The sequence below is a fragment of the Poecilia reticulata genome, linkage group LG7, assembly GCF_000633615.1.
Source record: "Poecilia reticulata strain Guanapo linkage group LG7, Guppy_female_1.0+MT, whole genome shotgun sequence".
Taxonomy (NCBI): Eukaryota; Metazoa; Chordata; class Actinopteri; order Cyprinodontiformes; family Poeciliidae; genus Poecilia; species Poecilia reticulata.
In genome coordinates, this window is record NC_024337.1 from 23,579,727 (window position 1) to 23,590,150 (window position 10,424).

The 10,424-nt window shown below is 39.1% G+C and overlaps 1 protein-coding gene across 5 annotated transcripts in view; it reads right to left on the bottom strand.

Annotated features, from left to right (window-relative positions):
• Positions 1-1,545: 1,545 nt before the first annotated feature.
• Positions 1,546-10,424, bottom strand: part of uckl1b (uridine-cytidine kinase 1-like 1b) — a 22,881-nt gene continuing 14,002 nt past the window's right edge. For 3 of the 5 annotated variants that reach the window (XM_008413912.2, XM_008413914.2, XM_008413916.2), the window contains exons 6-15: positions 9,890-10,079; positions 9,702-9,763; positions 6,535-6,554; positions 5,103-5,201; positions 4,896-4,989; positions 4,446-4,508; positions 4,227-4,349; positions 3,440-3,547; positions 3,187-3,343; positions 1,546-3,057 (exon numbers count right to left, since the gene is read on the bottom strand). In XM_008413912.2, coding sequence (XP_008412134.1) covers positions 2,978-3,057; positions 3,187-3,343; positions 3,440-3,547; positions 4,227-4,349; positions 4,446-4,508; positions 4,896-4,989; positions 5,103-5,201; positions 6,535-6,554; positions 9,702-9,763; positions 9,890-10,079 — 996 coding nt within the window. In that variant the 3' untranslated portion in view covers positions 1,546-2,977. Of the gene's footprint in view, positions 3,058-3,186; positions 3,344-3,439; positions 3,548-4,226; positions 4,350-4,445; positions 4,509-4,895; positions 4,990-5,102; positions 5,202-6,534; positions 6,555-8,651; positions 8,669-9,701; positions 9,764-9,889; positions 10,080-10,424 lie in introns of all 5 variants that reach the window. The other 2 variants (XM_008413913.2, XM_008413915.2) reach the window with 1 other exon arrangement.

The window sequence follows — 10,424 nt, forward strand, 5'->3', positions numbered from 1 at the left end:
AAAAACATTAATAAAAAATGCTGCTGGTGAATGTTTGATATTTTTATCTCTTGCATGTCTGCTCTCCAGCCCCCTCACACCTCCTCTCTAAGAGAAAAATCGTGCTTTGTGTCGATACCCACCCAGCAGGCCGGCAGTTTGTAATTGTCTCTCAGCCTCATGAGATGTGTGCCAATCATATTTTATGGTGACTGACGTCTCGACAGCTGTCAGGGCGATAATTATGGAAACTAATGGAAGATACTGAGGTTACTTTCCATGAGAAGAGGACAACCACAATATCCTTCCTGTTCTTCCTCTGTAGCGCAGGTAATGTGCGCCTGTGCTGAACGGCTTAATATTAAGCCTGTTGCATTTGCTGAGGTTTATTTCACTTGCTCTCTTTTATAAAAGTGATGCAAGTGCAAAATTCACCTCTTGTAGGGAAGCTCGGGGAAATCAGTTTTTGTTGCACCATTTATTTGCAGCTGCTTTCATATACATTCACATTGAACTTATTCACATTTTTGACACATAAGCTACGATGTTTTGGAGGTTTTTTTGTGGTGAGATTTTGTGTGAAAGGTCGACAGAGTAGTGCACGATTGTGAAGAGGACGGAAATAAATAAAAAAAAAAACACTGCTGAAAAGTGCAGTGTGCATTTGTGTTCAGCCTCCTTTATTCTGACACCCTTAAATAAAGTCCAGTGCAACACATTTCCTTCAGAGGTCAAACAGTAAATATATTCTAAATGCGTGAAATGTAATCTTAGTGTAATGTTTTCTGCAAAGCCCTCAGAGTGTTGTTGGGGAACATGCTGGTCATCTCACAGGTGAGGTTTCAATCCATCATCCTAAAATGAATATTTGACACAAAAGCGCACCGACCTCAACTGACTGGCAAGGCAAAGAGATCATGAATCAGGGACGGAGCTGTGAGGCTCATAGTAACAGAGACCCACGTATCAGGTGTGAGAATATGTTCATTCATTTCAGAGGGACAAATCTGGCCTCCACGTAAGAAGAACAAAAGAAGGTCACAAGCTATCCTGTTTGCAGTTTGGTTCCCTACATTACTTGTTTCAATCAACTGTCTGCAAGAAGGTGCTCTGCTAAGAATCAGGCAAACTGAACTTTTAGGCCAAGATGTAAAAAAAAAACATGTATGGAGGAAAAACTAATGCTGCCCATCATCCTAAAAATATCACATTGAAAACACAAAATGATGGCAGCATTGTGTTGTAGAAATGCTTTTCTTAAGCAGGGACATGGACGAAAAGATAAGATGGGAAATCTGGACAAAAACAAAAGTTAAAAACGACAAAAAATTTGAAACTTGAGTGGAGGTTCACCTCCCAGCAGGACCAGAGCAGAGCTACAGTAGAGCGGTTTGGATTAAACTATACTCATGCCAGAATGGCTTAAATCTGTAGTTTTATTACAGATTTAAATCGATACTCAAAACTTGATGTCCACATATACCTTCCACCCGAACTGGATGGAAATCAGTTGCTCTGCATACAAGAATCACGCATCATTTCAAGTGTTAAATAAAAATGCCCATCACGCTTTTCAGATTTTTTTTTATTTGCAAAATAATTTGAAAACATTGCATGATTTTCCGTCGGCATCACAATAACGCAATACTTTATTTTGGTTTGACACAAAAAGGTGCAAATGAAACACATTGACATTTGTGGTGATTGCATAATAAAACGTGAAAACGTTCAAAGGGTATGAAACGCCACGCAACCGTTTGATTTCAGTACGGGTCGAGTTTATTGGCGATTAACAGGTTGCAAAATGGCGGAGCAGAGATAAGCAAATAAGACATATGTTCAACTAACATGATGCAGTATTTTCCACTTTTCAATATAAAGTCATTTTACCGTACTTTTTAACATTTCCACCTCAAACGTCGATGTTGCAAAAACGTAAATTATAAAAACACTACAATCTCCACGACTTGACCTTCAAGATAGGAACTATAGAACTGGTGAGGGTCAATATTGCAGAGTGTGACCCCAGTTCAGGTAAACTGAATATTTTACAATAAGAACAATGCAACAACTTAAACAAATTGATATCGTTTATTTTCAATAAAGCTTCCCAATCAAAACATTCGGCACATTGGGGGATATTTTTATGCCATCATTTTCAAATCACCAATCCCACCTGCTGGGTTAAAACCACACGCCTCATCAGTGTTTGCTTTATGCAGATGACCCATTTCCACAGCAACAAAAAGATGCATGCCCGTCCTGCTCAGCTGCTTCATACATAGTAAAAATAGATGTAAATGACAGACATCCAGCATTAATATACGCCACAAGTACATACTTAAAGCTGTATAATAAACTTCGGTTTTCAACATCCTTTTTAGGATGGTTAGGTCAGTATCCACGTTGAAGGAAAAGGTTGAATGAGAGAGCTAAAAAAAAACCACCCACACATTTTCCGATTGAATGATCCTTCAGAAAAGCCTCACGGCGATGGAAGTTGAGCAAGACGGGTTCGAGCTACGATTTTAAAAGTTGCAAAGAAGGAGGCATGTGGTGAAAAAATGTAAAAAGAAAAAAAATTATGTAAAAAGAAAAAAAAAAAAGCTTCAGTTTCTTTTTTTTTTTTTAAAGTGTGCAAGCTCACATTCAATTGTGTCGTCCACAGTACATGACTTAAGGCAAGATATAAAACTGCACTTTTTTAAATAGATTGTCACAATTTAAATATTTTAGGTCTATTACAAACTGTACAAATAAAAAATATTTTGGATTCATAACAGCAAAGTCACTCAACAGTGTTCAAAATTGATTTTTAAATGCAATAATTTACCAGATAATCTATTTGCAATCTCCCGCTTCCTGGTTTCGAATTATTTTGCATGTCTTTCCTGTTCGATCCCTGAAGGATGCAGGCTGCAGTCAGAAGGAGAAAGACGAGGATTCATGTCTTCAGATTGCCGCCAAAAGGCCCAAATCCTTAAATCGCGAGCAACAATCAGTAACTGGGCTCGTCTAAGTCCTCGTCGCTCCAGTCAGGCGGTGCGTCCGTTCCAAAATACCGATCTCCAAAATTTCCTGCGCAGAATAAAAAGACGTTTTATAAACTGGAATCGGCTAATTTTCCCTTGATCAGATCAACCGACTTTGACTCACTTCTTTATTAACAAGTGAGAATCAAGAACTAAAAATTCAAACAGCACTCACCAATGCCGGGAATGATGTGGAAAACATCATTGACCTTCTTGTCCACAGCTGTGGTGATGATTTTCACCTGTGGGAATGCGTAGGCCACTGAATGGACTCCCATTTCCGCCATTAGCAAAGAAACTAACAGGATCTTGTCCTCCTGAACATCATGGTCCTGAAAATAATAATAATAATAATAAAAAAAACTGGTTAAATATCGAATGCAGCTTAATGAATGCAGAAAAAGGAAGATTTTCGGAGCAATCAGCACCAGCAGAACTCGAACAGCCATCATGGCAGCAGCCCCAGTGGACACAGTGCAGTCCATCAGAATCACGTGGTCCTCGCTGATGTCTTTGGGTAGACGAAGGTAATGAAGCTGAAAATGTGCAGACAGGATGTGTGTGGTTAATACCAAAAAACGTGACATAACTGACCTGCTGCTATATTCGGGGCTCCTGCACCTTCCGAAAAGTCCAAGTTAAGAGCGCTTCAAACTCCTGCTTATTGAAAACTTTATATTCATAAAAGGTTTATTTTAATTACTCGTCCAGTGAAGTTAAGTTTTAAACTGCATTAAAATGGTTTATATCATGTTATCTAAGGGTAAAGCAATTACAGTTTTAAACAATTTACTCAAAATTTAAGAAAAACATGACACAGCAGTGTTGATGCAGTGATTGTTACATTCTCCTCACTGATATCAACTCGGTGTCCATATGTATTAAAAAGTTACACAACTAAAGATCTACTATAAATAAATATATAATGAAATAAAGAAATAAATTTAACACAACAGTGAGCTCTATTATGAAACAAGTTTGTGTTTTTTATTATCATCACATGGAAAACACAATTATAAAAACAAGCAAAACAAATATTGAAAAATATTTTTTTTAAATTCCTTTCAACTTTACAAGCTTAGTGCAGAAACACGCACCTTTTCATAGTGCTACACAATTACTATACTCTTAAATTGGTTGGGATTTATATTTATGCTCATTATTTATAAGACCAGTTATATCTCCATTTCAATTTTACAGCAGTGATCGTTGTACCTCAGGTTCTCCTGTGTCCTGGTTGGTCTGGATGAGGATCTTCCCGATGCGGACGTCTTTACAGACGGCCCTCAGGGCTGGTTCCATGGTCTCCCCAGCTCTCAGGATGGACACCCCTGTAATCTTGGGGAGGAAAAAAATGTAAGCGAAAAAGAGAATTATTTTAAGTGGCTTTAAACTGTGACTATTGGAAAGAAGGCATAAATAAAGCTCACTCACCCTCTTTCCATGGAAACTCCTGCCTTCGTAGTCCTCTCCCTGGGGAGTCTGCACTATGTGGACCTGAGTGAATATTGGAGAGCATCACAGTATAAACGCAGAGCTGTTCAGAATGCTGTATACTGTGCTAAGGGGCATTAGAAACTCATGTGAGTGAGAGTGAGAGATGCACACAGCAACCCAGGATTTAGGTTTAAACTTTCCATTGTGGTAAGTTTCTAAGTTTCCATGCTTGTGTTGCAGGTCATCTCAGGCTGCGTATCTCTTTCTAACACAAGCGCCTCATCTTTCCATTTGTCTTTATCTTTTCACACTGTTTGCATTTTAAAGCCATCCATGTGTTTTGTTCTCACAGCGTCCTGAGCTGATTGTCGGCTGCCTTTATGCTTATTATACTCTACAACTCAAGACTCCATGCAGCATAAATCGATTTATTGATATGTATTTAACCTGAGAGGGGAGAAAGGAGAGCGCTCGCTCAATCAACAGGCGCATCAACCTCTTTGAGTAGAAGATGAACTCATCACGGCTGGTTTCCTTGTTTCTAAATGAGGTGATCAGTGGAAAAAAAAGAAGAAAAGAGTTACAAGGTTTATTCTGACAGCAGAGGCTTTCCTGCTAAATCTTCCATTAGGGTATTTTTCCTTAAGCTTTTACCTGATGATGGTGTGCATGCCCCTGACTTGGGGTGTGCTCTCCAGAACGCTGAGGGTCTGGGGGAGGGGTTGGGCCTGGTGTGCAGAAGCCAGGGCTGCCCTGTAACCACGGCAACAAATAGTAAAGCGGGGGTGGCAGAGGGTGAGAGTGCCAAAAACGGAAAGAAAGATGGACAGAGACTTGAGTGCGAGCACAAATGGATGCAAGCGCAATTAAGACTTGTGCAGAAATCGTGTAGAATTCACACAGAGGCGTGCACACACACTCTGTATATTCATATTCAGAAAACACACACACAGGTAAATTTACATGCAGATAAAACAGTAAATCAATAAAGATCTATTTCAGTAGTTAGAGAAAATTTGAAAAGCAAAACAAAATTGCAAGAGCGCCTCTGGACTAAAAAATAAAAACCACAGAAAGCCGCAGGGTACACAGATTTAGCAGAGACCATGATAATGGATAAAAAAAACAAAACATTTAAAATCCAAAGAAATCTAAAATATTCTTTTGAATATTATTTGTAAGAATAATATTAATAAAAGTCATGTTAAAGGGAATATAACACTATATTTCAACAAGTAATGTGAAAACCATCCACAACCAACACCTTTGTTTTTCAAAGCTGATAAGTAAATCAGAAATTTAAAAAAAGTCTTTCAAATTTTATGCTGTAGACCAAGAAGAAGCTACCATATATACGGATGACAATATAGCATCTGTATTTACATCCTCTGAGCATCATAGCAACAAAAAATTGAAGAAGACGTAACAACAACACTTGAATGTTTCTCGATCCTTTTTTGTTTGGAATGACAGTAATTGGTGTACGAAGGTAAATTTCAGGCATACAAAGTTCGTCACAGAGTTGTTAAATTCCTCTGTGTTGTGGTGGTTTGCTACGTCTCCAAGCTACTTCTTTCAGACAATATTTCTAGACTCTTCCTTCACCTTTGTGGCTAGATACCCATGTAAATATTTACTTTAACCACTGGAATTTGAGCTGGAGACTTTGCTACCTCTACAAATGCAGTTCAGATGAAATGCCATTACTGTTAAGCAAGTGTGTTTCCGACACTGGCTTTTTTTCCTTCATGCCATTTTCCTTTTCTCTCCTAGCTATTTCTCTATTGCAGTAATACAATTACACAGTACATCTGAAAAAGAAAACTGATATATGCCCTTTAAACAAAAACGAATTGAAAGCGTTTTTTTTTTTTTTTCTTTTTCTTTTAATTGGTCTCTGCTTAACCACTTGTAGACATTAGGTCTGAAAAACTAACTGGTTGATTTTGATCTCCAGAGGAGCAGAAACACAGTTATAAACACAGAGTGATGCAGTTATGTTGACACTACAAAATATCTACACCATCAGAAAACATTACAGATTAGCCAAAGGCAAGAAAAGAAAGACTGTAGCAGATCTGCTCACATATCCCAGCGAAGTTTCCTCTAAGGGGAGATTTTTTTTTTTTTTTTGACAAGACAACAATCACACAGAACGGGGACAAAGAAAAGACAAACAGATAAGAGAAGACAAATGAGAAGAGACACAACATCAGGTGAATGAAAGGATGAAGGTTGATCAGACAGTGTAAAGTGTGACAGCTGCGACTATGTAGAAATACGTCAAATTGTCATTTCAATCACAAAACAACAACAAAACAAAAAAAAACCTCAATAGTTGATGTTTTCCTTAACATTGAAAGCCTAGAGCTACAGGCCATGCTTTCACAGATTCCTACAGATACAGTAGAAAACAGAAGTATCGCCTTTTGGATCAGATTTTGATATCTGCATGTGCATCCAGTGTGTGTATACGCGTGGGCGGTGCACAAGCGCTGGTGCGGCTGTCACTCTTTCACCGTGTACAACAGTAAAGGTTGGTATTTCAGCTCACAGGCCCCAGCACATCCTGTGTCTAAAGACAGACACCGAGCTCACTTCCTTTCTCTGTCTGCCTCATGTACTGTGGCCGACATTCAATGGAAAAACTCGCTGCTTTGTAGTAGGGTATTGGAAACTTTCTCTGTGGCTGAGGTATGTGATAATCAACAATAGATGCAGCGAGAGCTTCCTTTCTCTTTCTCTGCTTTCTGTTAAGAGTCTCTTTCCCTCCGTCTCTGTTGTTGTTGCCACTTAAAGGAGGGGTCAGTTGCTCAGACTTCGTGGCCGTATTTTTAGACACAGGCGTCAGGAAGAGTGTGAGCTGTCATTTATTTAAACATAAAGAGAGGGAAAAACCAACACCTTTCACTGCGTGCTGGCTGCGTTGCACCATGTTTAAACTTTTTTTTAAACTAGTTTCCATTGACTTGGAACTGGCCCACAGATTCAGATTGTACAGTCTTGAAACAATCACATCCCTTTAACTTTGTTCACTTTTTTTGTACACATTCCAACCACAGTTCTCATTATGTCACTATGGAATTTTATTGGAACAAAAAGTTAAATATTATTGCGATGCGGGAGGATAATGACATGTTTTTCAAACAAATAAACATGAAAATTGTGTCATGGATTAGTTTTCACGCCCCTTGAGTCAATACTTTGAAGGGCTAGCTATTGTTGAAGCTACAGCTGTGGGTCTTCTGTGGCATGACAACTAGCTCTGTGCATTTGGAGACCGACTTCTGCCCTGGTCTCGAGGATTTTTTCTTCTTTTTTTTTGCAGCCTTCAACTCTTAAGGAACTTGTAGGCCAAAATAATAAATTTTAATCTAATGCTATGTAGGATTGTTTTTTGTAACAATGCCTTTCTTTGTTCAAACTCACCATTATGGTTGGATTTGGGAAGTGACGGGACTAATTATCCTGACTAATGATTCTCCCAGTGGATCTCTGGATGTCTTTGGCTGGTTCTCTGATTTAATCTCCCCTTACCCAGCCATGTCTTGGTAGGTCTACTGCTGCGTCACACCCTTTCCATTTTCAGTTGATGATCTGAACAGTGCTTGATGAGGTGCTCAAAGTTCAGCATATTGGTTTAGAACTTACCTCTGCTTAAACACTTTCACATCATCTCTGACTTGTCCGCTGTGTGAATTGATACTGATTGTTTTCTAACAAAGCTCTGAGGCATCCAAAGACCTTTTTTATTATATACCGAGATTAGATTAAACGCAGATATGCGCTTTACAATGAAGCAACGTCTGAAGGTAACTGGTATGTTATTTTGGGGTGCCAGAGTAAAGGGATTTTTTTGTGTGTAAAAAAAAAAAAAAAAAGAAAGAAAAAAGTTTGAAAATATGATTTTTCTCCCACCTGAAGAAAGACTTGAAGTTTGTGGTTGTAACGTGACAAAATGTATGAATATTTTTTGCACAGCTCCGTAACATATTACTACATAGTGGACGGCTTAATTCCGCATTAATACAAGATGCAACAGCACCGCCTGCTGATGTGTCCTGGCAGCCAGCACGACAGAGAGGAAGACATGTTGGTTTGTGCTTGGCGCTTTTTCGGTCCCTTCAAGTGGAAAGCTAAAGCAAGTGGTGAACTGGGAAGATGTCAAAGAGAGAAAGACATAGAGGATAAAGGCCACTCTACCTGACGCTGAGCTCACGCTGTGAGCAACGGAGGGTGAGGAGGAGGGGGGGGAGAGAGAGTGAGAGAGCAATCCATCAGCAGCAGGTGTGATACTGTGTTTGTGATGGGGAGGACAAACTACGCCACGGCAAAAAGTGCTCCCCACAAACAAAACTTGCGATTAGTGCAGTGGTACAGGAAAACCAAAAGTCAGTTTCATATGTCTTCTCATTTTAACAAGCGTATCATTGGTGGGATCACAGGTTGTGTAATGTAGAAAGAAGCAGTCATGCCTTTAAAGACAAACTTGCTCCTTGTGTCCCAATTTCTTAAAGCTATCGGTCAAGCTTTCTCCACAGAATCAATCAAAGTCTGCTGAGATACAAATTGTCACCAATAGAACAGGACGTCATGGTCAGTTTTTGTCTGTTGGTGCCATTTTGCTGTAAGTCATCACTCAAGATAGAATCAACCATCCTAAGCACAGCTTCCATATGAGAAAATGAATCTGGTTATTAAATAAAGCATCTGATCAGTTATTTTACGTTTGCATTTGCATTGTTTTTATTTTTGCCTCTTTCTTCCGCTTTTAATTAAATTTCCTTTTAACAAAAATAAAAAACATGGAGTAATTTTTAAAGATGACCAAAGCAGACTGGAAAACAACCCGAATTCTTCACAAACTGTGCTGAAATCTACAAAGTCGCTAAACCACTACAGCGTTCATTAAGCCATCTGATCAGCTTGATTTTCGAGTCTTTTTCGGTATTATCAATCCAAATACACACAAAGCAGAATTAGCAGTTTCCCTCTTATGTGCAGGAGAAAGTCAAGGATACAAATCCAAAGACATTCAAAACCCTCACTAACACTCAGGCAGTTCAGTCATCCTCCACAAGAGGGCGTGATGGCCCTTGCATGCTAAACATAAAAATGGGTGTGAGCAAAAACAACTCTACAGAGTGCATGTAGTTAGGAAGTAGTACTTTAAAAAAAAAAAACAAGATGGAAAAAATGAAAATTAGCGAGGCTTTATTGAAATCTATTTTTATATCTCATGACCCTCCTTACCTCCTCCAGCTGACTGTGAACATGCTGCACAATCAGGTCAATGGCTACCATGTTTCCACCGCCTGACAGGATGATAGAAGTCAATGTAGTTTCAGGGTTTATTTGTCTTTTAGACCACAGCTTTGACCTTTATCTGATTCTATCTGATTCTGAACTAGTCCATGCAGTCAGTGTGTGTAAGCGCTCACCACGTGGCACCACCAGATCCGCCAGGCGCATGGTGGGCTCGATGTACTGCTCAAAAGCGGGCTTCACAAACTTGTTGTACTGCTTGATGACGCCCTCGATGTCTCGGCCTCGTTCCGTGATGTCCCTCCGCAGCCGGCGCACTAAACGGATGTCAGAGTCGGTTTCCACAAAGATCTTCATGTCGAGCAGCTGCCGGGATGCACCACGCAGTTAGAAAAATTTTGGTTGAGTTCACACCGATAAACATGAAGTAAAACAACATTGAGAATCTTATTGGTTGGTGGTGAGTTCACCTCCTTTCAGATTTCATTGCATTGTATTTGCTAATAAAAAAATATGGTGAAATTCTCTGAGGCCAAAACTACTGGAAGTTTATTAAACTTAGATTTTTTGGGAAAAAGTCCAATAACGCAGAAACAAAGGGTGTCGTGACCAAAAATTATTTATTATTCTTACAGTTTGTGTCAAATTTACTTAGTATAACGTTTTCTTTTAATTAAATATATTTCAGTAATGACAAGCTACAAATATATA